Source organism: Archocentrus centrarchus, chromosome 9 (assembly GCF_007364275.1).
Source record: "Archocentrus centrarchus isolate MPI-CPG fArcCen1 chromosome 9, fArcCen1, whole genome shotgun sequence".
NCBI classification, from domain to species: Eukaryota; Metazoa; Chordata; class Actinopteri; order Cichliformes; family Cichlidae; genus Archocentrus; species Archocentrus centrarchus.
The window spans coordinates 13,657,268-13,676,243 of NC_044354.1; the positions used below are offsets into that span (position 1 = coordinate 13,657,268).

The 18,976-nt window shown below is 39.6% G+C and overlaps 1 protein-coding gene across 1 annotated transcript; it reads left to right on the forward strand.

The window, feature by feature from the left end:
* The first annotated feature begins 2,745 nt into the window (after positions 1 to 2,745).
* Positions 2,746 to 9,251, forward strand: LOC115785838 (eosinophil peroxidase-like). The gene is made up of 15 exons (XM_030737740.1): positions 2,746 to 2,830; positions 2,990 to 3,058; positions 3,368 to 3,452; positions 3,584 to 3,756; positions 3,853 to 3,985; positions 4,183 to 4,312; positions 4,423 to 4,629; positions 4,719 to 5,079; positions 5,187 to 5,347; positions 5,427 to 5,685; positions 5,773 to 5,943; positions 7,162 to 7,399; positions 7,716 to 7,915; positions 8,117 to 8,149; positions 8,280 to 9,251. The coding sequence occupies exons 2-15, from the start codon at positions 2,992 to 2,994 to the stop codon at positions 8,762 to 8,764; spliced, it is 2,703 nt and encodes a 900-aa protein (XP_030593600.1). The 5' UTR covers positions 2,746 to 2,830; positions 2,990 to 2,991; the 3' UTR covers positions 8,765 to 9,251.
* The last annotated feature ends 9,725 nt before the right edge of the window (positions 9,252 to 18,976 follow it).

The window sequence follows — 18,976 nt, forward strand, 5'->3', positions numbered from 1 at the left end:
GCACAAAATACTAGAGTGATTTACCCCAGTAAGAAGAAAGCTACCTAGGGGTAACCCCTAAGTTACCAGCATAAGCCAAAATCCTGCTTCTTAATATAGGTAATTGTTAGGCTTTTATTTCTTTACTGCAGTGGTGTGTGTCTACATTTTACCATGAGTACCTGTGCATCCTCATGTGCAAATTTGCTGCTTCACCTTAAGGTTAGCTGTACTGTCTGAGGATCCAAGAGTGATCTGTGCAGAGAACATTCAAACAACACTTATCAGCAGTCGCTTTTTAGGAGAACACCCGATGGCAAGCGTGATCTTCTAGTTAAAAATTATCTATGAAAGTTGTGTATGCATAAAAAATATATAGCTCCAAACTTTATTTAAAGAAATTGTGATAAAGTTTTCATCACCCATGTACATGCTTTACTGTAGCCAGTGAAGATTTTGGAAAACAGATAGATATGTTATTTTTATAAGCCTTAGAGATCTTATTAGCCTATTAAATTCTAATGATATTTCACTTTCAGTTCCTTGGCAGGAAGTAGGGATGGGTCAAACTGTCACCTCATTGTCTACTTGAAAGTTGTGATGAAAAGTCGTGCCTCACCTTGTTTACAGTAAGCACATTCTACGAGCTTCCTGGATCACACCAGTCAGTCCAGAATAGGAAAACTATTCACCTGCTCCACGTCCTCACTGCAGGTGGAGGCTGCTCTAATCTGGTTCCACTCACTTGCATCCAATATAAACACAGACTGAATGTAACACACCTGAATGTTGGCACATGAATCTAAAGCTGACACTCCTGGATCATGATGAACTGGTGGAATTAGAAGAGTCTGGAATTGCTTTTGAAGAGGATCAACTCTGTAGATTGTGATAAGGTCCTGAGGAGGCTGGGAGAAGATTTATAAAACCATTAAATACAATGTCATGATTTTTCTGCAGTGAAAATCTAAACTATATAATCCTTACAGTAGGCCTGTATGGCCATAGGTGGCATTTTTCAGTGTGCCTTTGGAGTTAAGCAAATTTTACTGAAATTAAATAAAGAAAAATGTTTGCTAACCAGATTGATCAGCTCTACCACTACAGTATTATTATTATTAGAATAGAGGATGACAGCAGCCTACCAGGTAGAACCACATTAAACTGTGGCATTCAGCACATCAGGTTCACAAGGTATAAATGTGTATATTTATAATGAAAGTTTAGCATGCACAAAAACACTGCAGCTTACCAAGAAGATGACCGTAAAGTCAGCACAGCCGAGTTTAAGGTTAGCTAAGTAACGTTAATATAATTCCATAGGGCATGCGCAGTAGGTCATCGTATTGGCACATTTTAAAAAAATATTCTATTTTCCACACAAAGAAGAAACAGTTTTTGTCACAACTACAGGTTAGGCTACTTGTTTGTAAACTATACAGCTTGAAATGTGGATTTACCAAGACACAATTTTGTCTTATGTCGGACAGTGGCAACTAGGATGAACAACACGAATGTAAATGGGAATGAGAGTATGCAACACCGTTTTAAATCCGCAAAGCGAACCTACATACAGTCACTTTTTTTTCCCCAGTATAGAAAATATTCAGCTTATTGTAGAGCTTAACAGCAAGAGCCACAATGAGCTTAAACAGGATTTTTTTTTTCTGCTAAGTGATCGCGAGAAGGAAATTTCAGTCTTTTGCGCGGCTTGTCATAAAATCTGGACAATATTTCTTCTCTGCGAAGCTGGCAACACCCACATATGTGACATTGTTGTGCTCCTTTGTTGAGCATTGTGTAGATAACAACCACAGACTGAAATACAATAAAATATAATAATATAAAAATTCCTTTCCTGTTAGTGTTATTTATACGTGTGAAATAAATGTATAATGTCAGAATACTAGTCATTTCAGGTTTTGAATTAAAATGCTATGTGGAAAATACTTTAGTTTGATTTAAGAGTTAACATGAAAGCTTTAACAAACACTAAAGTTTTGGCATGTATGGATTTCAGTAAGAACGAAATTTAATTAAATCTGTTCATTTATTAACTTTCTTTGATCTTGTTCTTGGTTTAATTTCTAGCTTCTGCACAACTAATGCAAAATAGGAGAAAAAAGATTTAAAGCCATAATGCTGGCAACACCTACATATGTGACATTGTTGTGCTCCTTTGTTTGTTGAGCATTGTGTAGATAATAACAACCACAGACTGAAATAAAATAAAAAAAATTAAATAAATAAAAAGAAAAAAAAATGGTTTAAAAGTAGTTTATGTTACCAAAAAGAAAATATGTAAATTATATATTACAGAGCAGAAATGTTGCAGTTTTTGAAGGGATATGCAAACATTTCTGTAAGAACACCCAATCTAAGTGTAAAGACTGAAGTAAGAAACTGTGTCCAGTCTAAATTTGATACATTATATCCTCAATTTAAGTGCAGAATTCGCTCAAAAATGCATAAATAAACAGACAAATGTATGAATTAAAAAATAATAGATTGAAATTCTAACACTATTTGTGAGATTTTCTTTTCCCTGATTTAATCAAAATTACATTCTATAAGTTGCATTATGTTGAAAATGTTGTTCTTTCTCTTTCTTGCCGTGACTAATTATAATGGAAAAAGACATTTCCAGTGAAGCTGCTGCAGAGGAGGAACCAGGAAGGAGAAAATTCATGTTTCATCTGAGCAGAATTCCTCCTTTGTCCTTGGGCTATTTAAAAACGAGTCTTGACTCTGAGCAGCTCAGACTTCCAACAGCAGCTGGAAGATCGAGGTGGATGCTCCAGGATACTAGGACACAAAAGAAAAAAAGAATAAGAATACCTTACTCTCACAGGTACACTCTTGTTATTTTGCATTACTCAATCAATTATTTAAAGTTGTTTGTTTTTGATTCATACTTCAACTACATGTTTTGAAGAAATTACAAAAAATACAAAAAAAAATGCTTGTGTTAGTACCTATGTGATGGCAAATATTTGTCTTTGTTCTGCAGAGATGAATCGGTTTCTGTGCCTGCTGGCTGTAGGCCTCTACCTGTGCTTGCAATGCCAGGTGAATGAAGGTGAGTTTTACTAGTTTTACTATCACTATCTGTCTTCTGACAGCTGTAAAGATCTTTTGAGCCATTCATCACTGAAATTATTTTAAATAATCACATCCTTCTACCATCTGCAAAATGTATTTTCAACATAATTGATGAGGTGACAAAGAAATGAAATAAATGTTTTTTTATGCTGTCTTCATTTTAATTTGTGTAAAATGCAGTAATTATGTCAAACATTTTCATGGATTAAGTGTAGTGTCCCATTGTCCCTTGACATTAAAATTGAATCAAAGAGTAAATTAAACAAAACATTTTCTCTTTTTTCAGCACATTTGAGCCGGAGCTACATTGAAAAAACTGTGCTGGCAGCAAAGGCCAAAGTGGACGCAGCCTATCGGTATTCAAGGCAACAGTGAGTGCACAGATCTCTTAAACTACTGTACATTGTTCAGCCCCTGAAAAAGGCACAGTGCAAAAATCTATCAAAGTGTAGAATAGTCTTAATGAAAGATTTTATAAATGTGACCTCCCCACACATCACAGGAGCGTGGACCGTGTGAGGAGGGACGCACGTTACGAGGATGTCGTGCGGCTAATGAAGCAGCCCAGAGGAGTCTCCCGCATTGTTGTGCGCTCTGCTGATTACCTGGCTACCTCTTTGCAAATGATCACTGATAATCTTGAAAGGCGTCACAAACGCTCCATCAATGCCACAGGTGTGTATCTGAAATGTTTCTTCTTATTTATTTTTTTTACATTTTCCAGACATGTAGCCTTAAAACTAATTTATATTCCTTGGCTGTCTTATTCAGATTTCCTCTCTGATCAAGATCTGCAGACCCTCATTGGTCTGACAGGCTGCTCTCCACGTCAGCGCATCCCTGCTTGTGAGACGACTCAAAATTTGCAGGCATATCACAGTGCAAGCGGTGTCTGCAACAACAGGTGAGGCAGTTATTTCTAACTTTTCAAGTTATAAAAGAATATCTGCCTGCACAGTGAGCTTTCATTGAGTGAGCAAGTCAAATCCCTATTTGGTACTAATTATGATGTCCATTATTTGGGTCTTGGATGATGACTTTTGTTGCACACTGTGTCCTTTTCAAACCATAGAATACAGTGTATTTGTTCCTCTCACTTAGGAGAAACACCCGCTGGGGGGCCTCCAACATACCTTTTCTCCGCTGGCTCCCTCCTGTGTATGAGAATGGTTTTTCTACACCTAAAGACTGGACCCCTGATCGTCCTATCAACGGTCATGTTCTTCCCCTGGTAATACACTTTAGAATAATATCCTTCCTGGTAATGTTGCGAAATGTTCTAAAAAATATGTGCACAAATCCTCTCACCAAAGTGCTCATTTTCCGCATCCTTATCCACAGGTAAGAGACGTGTCCAACCGCATTTTGGCAACAGCGAACTCTGAAGTGGAGAACGACCCACTCTACACTTTCCTGGTGACAATTTTTGCCCAGCTCAGTGACCACGATTTGACCTTCACCCCTACCTCTCCATCTATTACCACATTCAGTGACGGCATCAACTGTGAAACGAGTTGTGTGCGCCAAGACCCCTGCTTCCCCATTCCAGTCAGTGCCATTGCATTACTCAGGAAAAGACACATTTACATACAAATGCATGCAGGGTGAGTACTGAGTGCCTCTTGTCATCCAAACAGATTCCCAGCAGTGACCCCCGGTTTGGCATTAATTCAAAGGACTGCTTGCCCTTTACTCGGTCAGCACCAGCGTGTGGCTCCGGAAACAATTGCTTGAACCTCGGCGCGAGCACTGTCCGTCAGCAGATCAACACTCTCACGGCCTTCGTTGATGCAAGTCAGGTCTACGGTTCAGATGATGCCAAAGCTCGCTCCCTCCGGGACTTCTCCACAGATGAGGGTCTTTTGAGAGTCAACAGGCAATTTAATGACAACGGCCGTGAGCTTCTGCCCTTTGCCACAGGGAGCACCAATCCGTGTGCCACCCGAGCTCGCATTACCGATGATACCACTGCCCAGGAGGTGCCCTGCTTTGTCGCTGGTGAGTACGTTCAAATTTTGTGACATTCACATTTCTAAAGTCTTCAGTTGAGTCTAAGCATTGCACAGAGCTGACAGAAGTTTGATTTTTTTTATGTGATTTTTAAGGTGATGACCGCTCAAATGAGAACATTGCACTGACCTCTCTGCACACACTCCTGCTGCGTGAGCACAACCGACTGGCACGCGCTCTGGTCCTCCTCAATCCACAGTGGAATGGAGAGAGACTCTACCAGGAGGCCCGCAAGATCGTGGGTGGATATATGCAGGTTAGAGAGGAGCGTGAAGTATCTTAATTATCATATTCAAAATTTTTATGGAGTTGTTGAGTTTATTTTTGTCTTTCAGGTGATCACATACAGAGACTTCTTACACCACATTGTAGGCCCAGACTTCATTTCCAGGCAGTTGTCCACCTACCCCGGTTATAATAGCAATGTGGATCCCAGCATCGCCAACGTGTTTGCCACAGCTGCTTACCGTTTTGCTCACATCATGATTCAGCCTTTCATTTTCCGTCTTAATGAGACATACCAGGATCACCCTCAGTACCCCAGCCCACTGCTGCACAAATCCTTCAACGCACCATGGAGGGTCATCTTTGAAGGTAGCACCTACACCTTCATCTTCTTAGTCCCATCATAGACAGAGTGAATGAATTTTTAAAAATGAAATTAAATTATGTGTTTGTCAGGTGGTATGGACCCTATCTTAAGAGGACTGGTGGGCAGTCCAGCTAAGCTGGGGACTCAGCAGCACATAATGAGTGATGAGCTGAGGGACAGGCTGTTTAAATTCAGTGCTAGGCTGGCTCTGGATCTGGGTTCGCTGAACATGCAGAGAGGAAGAGACCATGGACTCCCTGGTATTTATTTAATCTTTGTACATATAATTCAGGTCTAGAACTTGTAATGACATCCTTACAGAAAAATAACATGGATACCATATTGTTGTCCAATCGACAAGTAACATTTTCTAAAAATCGATACGTATTCAGTTAATACATTTTAGGAGTTTAATTAACCACTAAATTTGAAATGCTTTTTTCTATTTGCTTTTTGGCCAAATCATAGCACAAAGACTTCTTCATTAAAAGTAGACATTGGCATCAGAACTTAGTTATCATCAGCATTTCTGTGTCTCCCAATAAAAGAGTCCTAGAACAGGACCTACTGATTCACCATGCTATGTCAACCAACTGAATTAGAAGTCTTCTCAAAGGCTTGTTATTAGGACCTGTTTTAAAGTACCTACACTGACACAATGTCAGCTTGATTTTAAAATCCTTTTTCATGTTTTTAAAACACTTCATAGTTTTGCTTTAGCACTTTTATTACTTTTTTTTTTAATAACTTTTATGCCCCTCTTCTGGAACAAATCTGCTTGCTTGACAAAAAGCTTTGGGGAGGCTGCTTTTACATGGACTAGTCTGTTAAATGATCTGAGAGCATCTACAATTATTGCAGTCTTTAAATGTAAACTTACCTCTTTAGTCTGCTGTTTGATTGAGTATGCTTTATAGTTTATCTACAGTACTTGTATTTTATTTCATTTTATTTCATATATATATATATATATATATATATATATATATATATATATATATATATATATATATATATATATATATATATATATATATATATATGTATATATATATATATATAATTCTTTTGACCTATTAACTAGCATTGCATATATTATTTCATTCAGTGATTGGAGATTGTTGATTGTTGAATATTTTGTACTTTTCAATCTGTTTTTGTCTGGCATAACTTCATTTTTGTATTTTTTTTAATTATTGTTTTAGAATTATTTAATTTATTATCTAAATATTCTTTATTTTATTTGATATAATATTTTTGTCATTGACATTTTTTAAATTTTTATTCTTTTTTTATTTCTCATGTCAGTCATTAGTTGAACATTTTGAACTCCACTAACTTGTATGCAAGCTGCTATACAAATACATTTTGACTGATTTACTGACTGATTAACAGGATTAAGTTTGCTTACACATCTAAGGGCTGTACTGAGCATGCACAGAAGATTAACTCTGCTAAACTGTATTGATCCTTTTAAGGTTACAACCAGTGGCGCAAGTTCTGTGGACTGTCACAGCCACAAAATCTCAGTGAGTTGGCTGCAGTGCTGAACAACACAGATCTGGCGATGGAGCTGCTGGATCTTTATGGCACCCCTGACAACATTGATGTGTGGCTGGGAGGCGTATCAGAGCCATTTGTCCCTGGAGGAAGAGTGGGACCCCTGTTTGCCTGCCTGATTTCAAATCAGTTCCAAAGGATTCGCCAGGGAGACAGGTAAGCACACAGGAGATTACACAGCCAACACTGCTGAGTGCTACAATGAGAACTATTGTTAGTATAGGTGGAGCGCTCGGACAGTTTTAGGAGCAGGAAGCGCATGTAGCGGAGCATCCAGACCAAGCTGTATTGTTGTTTACCCGCCTGAATTAATAAAGTTAAAGACTCAATGAGTTAAAGTGGACCGAGTTTGTGCTCTTTGAGTAAGTACAAGAAAGAAATGAACAAGAATAAAACACTGAGGTTCAGAGATCTGTGTTTGCCACACTGTTACATTCAGTCTTTAAACTTTAAAAACACTGTCCCATTTCAGACTTTGGTGGGAGAATGAAGGAGTCTTCACTGAGGCTCAGAAGAGCTCACTGAGGAACGTATCACTTGCCCGTATAATCTGTGATAACACTGGTATCACTGAACTCCCTGAAAAACCTTTCCTGTACCGGCCTCGAGATGCTGGCTACACCCAGTGCAGTAATATCTCCGCCTTTGACCTCAGTCCATGGAAGCAGGAGGGTAAGTTCTGAAATTGTTTCCGACATGTTAGACTCCATAAAGTCAGTGCTGGTATTGGATTATTTGAGAAATAATGATTCCCCTTTCATTTCCTTAGCACAAGTCCCAGTACCACGACCAACTACTGCTTCCTGTAATTCTAGCTCATGTCAATATAAACATTTTGAACATACAAATTTTTATCTTTCTTTTTTTTTCTAGCACAAGGCCCACGTGGACCTCCAGGACCTCCAGGTAAATCCATCACTTTTTGTTCTATTGTCCATACATATTTAAGTTCATATATTAAGTATTACTATTAACTTATACTGCAGTGGAAAAGTTCTTTTGAAGTCATAATACTCATGTCTTTTTTCACCAACAGGACCACCTGGCCCTGCTGGCACCAGTGGTCCTGCTGGCCCTGCTGGCCCTGCTGGACCTGCTGGCCCCCGTGGACCTCCTGGCCCTCCTGGACCTCCCGACAACCAACCGAAAGCTGCTTTCTCAGTGAAACTCGGCAGCAGCTCCCCCAAAGCTCTCTCACCGATCATTTTCCGTGACTTAATCTACAATGGACAGAACAGCTATAACACTAAGAATGGGCAGTTTACATGTGATCAGCCGGGTGTTTATGAGTTTGACTTCAGCCTCACAATCAACAAGAATGCTGCCACTGTGGATCTGCTGAAAAACGGAGCGCTTGTTCTGCACGCATACACCACAAAGCATACTGGTTACCTGATTGCCAGTGGCAGCATTAATGTTCAACTTAGCAAGGGTGACAAGGTCTGGCTGGTTATAAACCAGAGTGGCAATATCATCAGTAGTGACAGCTACTTCAATGGGCATCTGGTATTTAAAGTGTAAGATGTCCACAGACACACAACATCCTCAAAACACTGAAATAAAATTATTTTGAAAATGCTGCCTGTAGACTATGATTAGTTAGTCCCCATTAGTTTTCTTACTAAGATTACAGTCACCCCACTCTAAAGCAATTAAAGACAGAATGAGCAAATGTAAATCTTGCTGAGAGAAAAGCGCAAAGCTTAAAATGCTGCACTGTTTAACTATTTTAAAACTTGTTATTGAAGGAGTATATAGAAACGCACTGATACCTGCATTGGTAAGACAAAAGAGAAGGTTTTTATGAAGAATAATAAGAAGAATATTAATATAATGAATGATTTCTTATATGTTCTTTTGTCAGGTATTCAACTTTTTTTTAATCCTAAGAAGTGGTTGTTTGTTTTAGCCTTTCCTTGGTAATGGAATAAGATAAACTTGTGTATTTTAAAATTACTTTCGGTTTCATGCTTTTGTTTTTACAGCGTTAAATTGTAAGCCTTTCACTTCCCAATAAATAAACATGAGAAGATTGATCTGTCACTGTGAATTTTATGAAGATGTAGGAGATTATAATATAAAGCAGTTTTTTAAAAACTTTTTTTTAGGGGTGGGACTTTAACGCGTTAATTTCGATTAATTAATTACGGGGAAATTAACGCGTTAAAAATTTTAACGCATTTTAATCGCACTTTGCACCGTGGAACGTTTCTCAGTGCGCGAGTTCCCGGCGTACAGATTATATCGACGCACAATGTCCAAATTAGGGGCCGCATCCTGCGAAGGACCCGGCCCACGTCTTTCGCAGCCCACGAACGCCACAAAGGCCGGAAGTGAGCGGCTAGCCTTCATATCAGCTGCCGTCACCTCTGCGTAGCTCATGTCGCCTAGCAACCGTGAGTGCGAAGCACAGCTGTGTAAAAACAGCTGGTTAAACGGAGAACGAACTTTTTCTCCTTTTTGTGGTTTAATTTTAAATCTTTAATTCAAAATAAGCTGTTAAAACAAGCATAACACATTTCAACATCAAGGAATACAGCTGAGCAAATGATTAATTTCCAAATATAACAAGTGAGACATTAATGTTGAATAAAACTATCCAGTTATGATGCTTAACTTTAGTTTCAGGTGTTTGCTTATCACAGGAGCACTTCCACCCTTCATTGGTCTGTGTAGTAGACTGGTGGGAAAATAAACAAAATTTTGAAGTTTAAGCTTATGTATATTGATTTATTCATCAACTAAACTTAAATTAATATTTCTCATGTCAAATATTGAAATGCGATTAATTTCGATTAATTAATTACAAAGCTTGTAATTAATTCGATTAATTTTTTTAATCGAGTCCCACCCCTACTTTTTTTGGTTGTTTGCCAACTGGAAAAATCACAACTAAATATTCCCCATGCAGACCAGGAGACGGCACTGTCATACAGGTTCTCAATGACAGGACAGAAGGCAGGAACAACTCCATATCATTGAAATAAATTACTTCTTCTATCTGCAGGTGGTGCACACCACATCAGGGTTATAATAGTTTTGGATTTTACATTATAGTTTAGTTTTAGTTAGTTTTAACTTCTTTTGTTCTCTAATTCAGTTAGTTTTAGTTAGTTTTCAGTGTTTTTTTCTCATTTTTATTAGTTTTTCTTTTTGTTTATTATTTATTTTATGCTTAGTTTTAGTTAGATTCAGTATTAGTATTTTCATACTTAATCAGGTGCAAGATTCAAGGCACAAAAGTGACGTGTAATAAAAAGTCAACAAAACATACTCCTTAAAGAAATATATTCAACAACCAACTGTTCACAAGGCAGGAGCACTACGTGCGAAATGTGTATAAAATAAGGACACACAAGAACATCAACAGGGAGAAACAAAGAAAAATATGAACTCCAAAACTCAAATAATTCTACAATAAACTCCCAATAACCTTCAGCGTCAGTGCAGTAGATTAATAACACCTACATGTGGTGTTTGACAAAAACAAACTAGTTAGTTTCAGTATTAGTTTTAGTATTTTCATACCTAATCGGGTGCAAGATTCAAGGCGCAAAAGTGACTATTGTGTAATGAAAACTTGACAAACTCTTTGAAGGAGTCAAAGCTCAAATCCAGCTGCATCCAGACTTATCACCACCTGATGCCGCTTCTGTTTTGGAGCTAGTTTGGTTAGATGCTGCTAATTAGACTTGCAGGGTCTTTGCTGTCTCTGTACAGAACCTACTACGTGGCCAACCTCATGTCCGCATTTATGCTTGAGTAGCTGGTAGTGTTGTAGTAGTCGAGATCGGTCTTGGTCTCGAGACCACATTTTGATGGTCTCGGTCTTGTCATGAACTCGGATATTGCAGACCGGGATTTTATTTCAAGACCAGTCAAGACCACAGCTCTGGAAATATCACTAAATTGCCAGAATACTGTCCAATTTATTTGTTAACATCTTTGCTTTTATTGGATGCAAAACGTACTGATTCAAATCCAACATAGATTGCGCTCCTCTACCTCTCAAAGGAGCGCACCTCGCAGACTCCGCCCCGGCTTGGTCACCGCTATTATCGCTGCTTACGCCTGTAACATTTCACCACATTTTGCAATCTACCACAGAGCACAGGCAGTTTCATTCATAATGTGTACGTTTGATGTCACTATGGTCATGTGTGTGCTACATAAATCGAAATAACAACCGGCATGAACATGAGGAGAAGAGGGAAAATGAAGATCAAAGGAAAATTTCAGGCTTCCTATTCAACAAAAAAATCCCAGTATGAAAGGTAAATACCAACCTTCTTGTATTTTGATACACAAACTAAAAATTGAATGCAAATTTTAGGGCTGCAATAATTTTTGGAGTAACTCAATTCGATTATTAAAAATCCTCGACACAAATTTTTTTGCTTTGATGTTTGTTTCAACTCTGCAGCTCAGGTGTCTCCCTGTAAGCGGAGCATTTCCTCTACATTAGTTCTCCAACGCTGTAACGGATTTCCGTCATTTGGAAAAAACAAAACAAAACAAAAACGACCCTTTAACACGAGTGGACTTCTCTGTGCTGTGAGTGCCCTGTTTGAATGTGCGCGCGTGTGTTGTCAGCTGTTATTTCTTTCTTTATGACCTAACTGCTGCCTTTGATACAGTAGATCACAACATTTTAATATCTCGTTTACACCACTTAGTAGGCATTGGTGGCACTGTTCTTAAATGGTTCAGTTCTTACCTGGCAGAGAGAACTTTTTCTGTGAGCATTCTTGATGCTGAATCATCTGCTGCTTCTCTGCCATGTGGTGTACCGCAGGGCTCAATTCTGGGCCCACTGCTTTTCTCACTGTATTTACTGCCTCTGGGTTCTATCCTCAGAAAACATGGAATCTCATTTCATTGTTATGCTGACGATTGTCAAATTTATTTGCCCTTGAAGAAGAAGGATATCCATTCCATAAAACATCTCCTGGCATGTCTAGGTGATATTAAAGCTTGGTTGGCCTTGAACTTTTTAAATTTTAATGAAAAGAAAACAGAGGTAATGGTGTTTGGACCCAGTGGCTCCTGTGAGTCCTCCTCTGTTGACCTGGGACCCTTGGAGGTATATTTTAAACCCATTATTACTGATCTTGGTTTTAAGGTGGACAGTGATTTTAAATTGGACAGCCAAATCAGAGCTGTGGTTAAGTCCAGTTTTTATCATTTGAAGCAATTGGTATCAGTAAAAGCATTTCTATCTAGGCAGCATTTTGAAACAGTGATCCATGCTTTTATTTTATCTCGACTGGATTACTGTAATTCACTTTATTTTGGAGTCAGTCAGTCGCTACTCTCACGTCTGCAGCTGGTTCAAAATGCTGCTGCACGACTTCTGATGGGAACTCAAAAGAGAGAGCACATGACCTCTGTCCTGGCCTCACTTCACTGGTTGCCTGTACATTTTAGGATTCATTTTAAGATTCTTATGTTTGTTTTTAAATCTTTGCACAATCTTGCCCCGCCTTACCTCTCTGAGCTTCTTCACCCCTACATACCTTGCCGGTCTCTCAGGTCAGCAGACCAGCTGCTCTTGGAGGTACCAAGATCAAGAAGGAAGCTCAGAGGGGACAGGGCTTTCTCTGTTGTTGGTCCTAAGTTATGGAATGACTTGCCTTTGCAGGTTAGAGCGGCCCCTTCACTGTCCACTTTTAAAGTTCGTCTTAAAACCCATCTTTTTTCCTTGGCTTTTAACTCCAGCGGGATCTAGTTTTAAACTGTTTTTTTTTTTTTTTTTTTTTTTTTTTTAACCTGAAAGAGTTATTAAATTGTTATTTATTTGTGTTTTAATGTACAGCACTTTGTGTCAGCTGTGGTTGTTTTAAAGTGCTTTATAAATAAAGATGGTATGGTATGGTATGGTATGTCAGCTGTAGCCACCAGAACAGACCTGGCTGCCATTAGCACTAGCAATCATAAAACTGCACGTAAAACAGCAGCAGCTGTTTTACGTGCAGTCTGTCTGCACACCCGCAGTAAGCGCAAAGAGACGGAGCCTTACTGAGAGGGTGAGCTCAGGTGGAGTGAAAGGAGCTCTTGTTCCTGCAACCACCTTCAAACCTTTACTGGGAAACAGCTGGAGGTCCTTCATCAACCACCTGATCAGCAACATGAAGAAAAGAGAACTTTGTGGCTGCTTCATCCACCCTGTTTGTTTCACACAGAGAAACATCTGTAGTACGGAAGTTAAAATATGCTGATGAATTGTTAAAATGAAAAATTATTTCTTATCCAGTTACTTGATTAATTGATGGAGTAATCAATTGATTACCTGATTACTAAAATAATTGATAGTTGCAGCCCTACTTGTATTCAGAAAGCCATAGTCAAACATTAGTTTTCAGCACCAATAGAGCTATGACAGGCCTTCAAGAATAAAATAACTATAGTTCCCAGCAAGATGAGGTCACTTCTTATTGTTGCATTAAAAACATGATAGTTTATGCTCACAACATGGTATTCGAATGTAGGAAATGCTTTTAGCATCTGATTGTTAAAAAATCTGGATTATGTTTTTGTTGTGTATGTTTTTTTTAATGTGGTTTCTGCAAACACATTAGTGGAAGGAAACGGCACTCTATCGATCTAATAAGTCCTGATTTAAAGTTCTGCATTGGTCCTTTGCGCATAACTGAAAATCCTCTCTGAACCAAACCTGACATGCACCTTGACAAATGTAACTACACATCCAAAAAAACTGATTACTGCTTTCCAGTTACATCTTAGGCCCCATCACTCAATTAACAAGCGGGAGTGGCATTTAACGGTTAGCATTAGCTTACTAATTAGCATTAGCGTTAGTGCTGGGGTGAGAAATATTTCTTACTAGAACCCTGAAGTTACCATGGCCACCACCAATGGTAACAGCAGAGAAGTAAATTGTTTCTCCACCATTAATACATTGAGCTAGTGGTGGGAAGATCGATCCTAATATCGATAATATGGATACCAATGTTGGTATTGGTATTGATCAATATCAGTGTAATGAGATCGATACTTTGGCTTCAGTTTCTCTCCTGTATGCAGTGCTGCGGTTTCATCAAAGATGCGAGCTAACTGTCTAAGTGTCACTCCTGTCACAGCACAGAGCAGGCACACTTTGCTCCTCTCCTCCCCACAGTGTTTTGTTATACTGTCATGTGACGCATAACATATTTTATTTGGGAAAAAAAAGGATTTTGATATGAAACATTTAAAGCAAATTTAAATTTAAATTTGTACAGTTTGTTTATCTAAGAAAAAATCTAGAAAATTAGTGAATGAAGTGACATTTTTGTCTTTGCCCAATTCTATCCTGGGATTTAACTAATTAATGATCCAAAGGAAAAAAATCTCAAACCAGTTAAACTTCAAGGAAAATCTTCATAATTATTAAAAAGTATTGGTATCAGTATCGGGGATAATGGCCCTGTGTTTACTTGGCATAGGATTGATACCAAATCTTGAAGTACCACACACAACTACATTGAGCAGCATACACGAGGAGTGATTGACAGTGCTAAGACCCTCCTCCTGTCTCTGGTTGTTTTTGACTGGGAGCGGTTCAGGGAGGAGGTGGAGGAGCTCCATTTTTTTTTCGCAGATTATTGGTCTCATACTGTCGTGACATGGTGACAGTTTTAACAAATATGTAAAAAACAGATTTTTTATAAAAGTTACATACTGCAGCTTTAATATGTATAAGATTAAAGGCTTTAGTTCTTACTGTCGATGAGTGTTTGCCATTTTTTCAGTTTTACACATTTAGCTATGTGGTTTTGAAAAAGCACCCATTTTTACAAAGATTGTTGGTTTAAAAACAACACAACTTTATGTATTGTTTATGAAAGGCAGAGAAAAGTTAAGACTATTGTGATGAACTATGAATAATTGTTTTACATTTTGTGATAAATATGATGGAAGTCACCCAGGAGTATTAAATAAAGATGGTTATACTTGAGCTGTGAGTGTTTAATATCAGGGTGATTTTATGGGAATGTGGATCTTTCAGATCAATTTGAGAAGTGATTTTGATCATGTTTCACATTTTATTGTGTCATGTAGCGTCAGGCACTGGTCTTGGTCTTGTCTCGGTCTCGCCCTCTCTCGGTCTTGGTCTCGACTCGTCTTGGACCCTAAACGTCTTGGTCTTGTCTCGGTCTCAATACACTCTGGTCTTGGTCTTGTCTCGGTCTCGGGTTAGTTGGTCTTGACTACCCTTTTCAATTCCTTCATATGAACTTCATAAAACTGAATCAATGTAGGACTTATAAGTACTGTTTAGTACTTGTAGACCCTTTTACAAAATGGGTTGAAATTATTCCATCGGCAAAAGCAGATGCACTGACAGTTGCAAAAGCCTTATGTAAGACCATAATTCTTAATTATGGCATTCTGGAGAAGTTGTAGAGTGACAATGGACCACACTTTGTAAATGAGATAGTGTCTAAGGTGTCTCAGAATTTAGGTATTGAACTGAAGAACCATTGTGCATACCACCTGCAGAGTGCAGGGCTAGTGGAAAGAACAAATGGAACAATAAAAAATAGATTGAGGAAAAGCATGACAGAAACAGGGAGACCTTGGGTGGACTGCGTAGACCTAGTGAAAATGTACATGCATATAACATCATCAGAATCAGGGGTTACCCCATATGAAATGTTGTACGGCAGACCATTCAGGCTGCCGTTATATACGGAGGAAGAGAAGGCAGAAGAGAGCTGCGATTTGAGCGATTGGATGAGGAAACTTTTGCAAAACAAACAAGTAATTGATGCTAATAAACTGCCAGAGGCATCCTCTCTCTCTCCACAGGTGCCACTGACACAGCCAGGAGACTGGGTGCTGGTTAAGGTCATCAAACGGAAGTGCTGGTCATGCTGGACGGCACATACCAAGCTCTACTGACCACATCAACAGCAGTGAAAATTGCTAAAAGATCTACGTGGATACATCTGAGTCACTGCAAGAAGGTGGAGCCACTTACTTCGGAGCAAAGGTGGAAATCTGGTTACAAAGGGGGAAATTCCTTGTAGTGTTTTTTTTCGTCTCAACCCAGTGAAGAAAACAACTGAACCTTACTCCTTTAGAATGGCGCTCTTCTGCAGCTTCACAATTATTTTCAGCGTAAGCACACTGCTAGTTCTAGGAGGAACAGCTCCATTAAATTACACCCAGTACCCACATGGGTGGTGGCAGTTAATGAATGTCACAGCTCATGTTAATAATTGGACAAATTGTTACGTGTGTGCACATATGCCAGTGGCAGGACACAATACTGGCTTGAGGCCCTACAATGTTAGCTGGGAGCACTCATGGTGCCTCTATGGGTTGGCTACACACCCAGGGCGAAGAGTTAAATGGAGTGAAGCAAATTTTACTATGATTCTTAATCTAAAGGGGATAAGTTCTCCCATTAGTAGAAATTGTTCCATGTTAACAGATTTGCTCACCTGGCCTCAGTTAGCCATCCCCCCTGCCTGAGGTGTTAATGTTGACTCATTTGCCAGAGAGAGCTTTTCAGCATGTATTATAGCTAATGGGACCATCAAGGTGGGGAAATTACCAGCCACTCTCTGTAATGCTACTTACTCCTACTGTCCACCAACAGATGAGATGCCTGACCTGCCTCCAAAATATTGCCTGTTATAACAATCTAACTGTATGGAGGAAGGAATGTCAGTCTGACCTTGCCTATAGAATACAGATGGACACTGGAGAGCTGAGTCAGTGCTCATGAGTAGCACCAGGACCCAAGGGAACAAGAGTGTTAGCGGATTGGTATTTCATCTGTGGTCACAAAGCGTACGTGTCCCTACCCCCGGATTGGGGAGGCCTGTGTAGTGTTGCATATGTGTCAGATCATGTCTTTTTCATGCAGTACCAGGCCAGTCATCCACATTATAGGACCAAGCGACAGGCTGGAGAGTGGCTCACAAGCCATTCAGAAGTCCCAGATGAGTTCCGGACCTGGGGAGTCGGAGCAAAGATTGCCCAGTCTATCTTTCCAGGGATTGGACTGGGATTTGTGCGTGACCAAGTGGAAATAAATCGCTATGTGCTCTTACGTCTGGTAAATGCAACCATAGCTCTAGGACAAGGAACTTTAAAAGAGTTACGTTCATTCAGAGCAATGGTAATGCAAAACAGAATAGTATTAGATCTTTTGACAGCTTCCCAGGGTGGAGTGTGTAAAATCATTGGTAAGACATGTTGTACTTACATCCCAGATGAAGACGATGCAGGGGGAGCCATAAGGGAGGCGCTCGACAGACTGACTGACTTACAGCAATATGTACAACAGCACACTCAGGGAATCAGAGTGACTGGTTTTCCTGGCTAAACTTAGGAACCTGGTGGCAGGTATTGTTGAAATGCCTGGCACCTGTTTTGTTTGTGTTGATATTGGTTTGTGTGTTCACAGTGTGTATTGTACCTTGTATTAGGTCTATGATAATGAAGGTTTTTACAAGTTTTGCCGTTGCATACCTGCAGCTTCAGATGGTCGACCAAGGTACTGTGGTGACCGAAGCAGTTTTGTAAGTACGTACGTCTCTGGCAATAGATGAAACCTATGCTGAAAATGTGTAAGCAAGTGGTGTGGAGCGGAGATAATGTGCCAGTGAAGCTATGATAAACAGGAGGGAACTGTTGGAATTGTTGTATGAAACTTTATTTTGGTAGCTATGAATTATCATATCTTCTTTTTTTATAAGTTGATAATTTGTTTTCTATGTTATATTGTTGTCTCTTTTACCTTGATGGGGATAACACACACACACACACACACACACACACACACACATACATACATACACATACATGTGTACCACATATACGTATACCATATGTTGTAACCTGAGCCACACGTGATTTGACTATGTGAGCGCCTGAAATAAAACAGCTGCGAAGGAGGCCGTCCCTCAGAGATCTTTTCCTCTTTGTTTGGAGAGAGCTCAGAGGATGGTTTCCCCTTGCTGCAAGAAAGATAAGAGTTGTGTGTTTTGTTCCATGTTTTATAAAATGATCTGAACCTATCAACTGTGCGTAGGGGAAGAGCAAAGTCTGCCTGCTCTGTGCTGTGACAGGAGCGACGCTTAGACAGTCAGCCTGCATCTTTGATGAAACTGCAGCACTGCATACAGGAGAGAAACTAAAGCCAAAGTATCAATCTCATTACACTGATATTGATCAATACCAATACAACGTTGGTATCAATATTATCGATATTAGGATCGATCTGCCCACCACTACTGTCTAGCATCTTCCCCAGCTCCTCTCTTTACCTGAGTGTTCAGAACATACGGCCAAAGATCTGGTGATACAATTACAAAATCGATCATCGATCTGCGACCTAGGGTGTCTGGTGCCACATGCACTTATGGACATACTTATGTTCGAACACGGTGTTCATTATGACATCCAATAACGAGACACCATTCGGGTTCAGACCAATCATACCCTTCCAGGTCTCACTGTCATTGCCCATGTGAGCATTTAAGTACCCCAGCAGGACGATGGAGTCACCAGATGGTGCGCCTTTGAGCACCCCACCCAGCAACTCCAAAAAGGGTGGGTACTCTGAACTGTCATTCGGCGCATAAGCACAAACAACAGTCAGGACCCCTTCCCCAGCCCGAAGGCGCAGGGAAACAACCCTCTCATCTACTGGTGAAAACTTCAACATACAGGCAGCAAGCTGGAGGCATCCAAGAATACCCACCCCAGCTCGCCGCC

Bases quoted from the DNA above. Each gene is read 5' to 3' on its own strand.
- LOC115785838 (XM_030737740.1), top strand. From the start codon at position 2,992: ATGAATCGGTTTCTGTGCCTGCTGGCTGTAGGCCTCTACCTGTGCTTG. The intron at 3,757-3,852 runs GTGTGTATCTGA...TGTCTTATTCAG, and splicing joins ACGCTCCATCAATGCCACAG to ATTTCCTCTCTGATCAAGAT. The intron at 3,986-4,182 runs GTGAGGCAGTTA...CCTCTCACTTAG, and splicing joins AGCGGTGTCTGCAACAACAG to GAGAAACACCCGCTGGGGGG.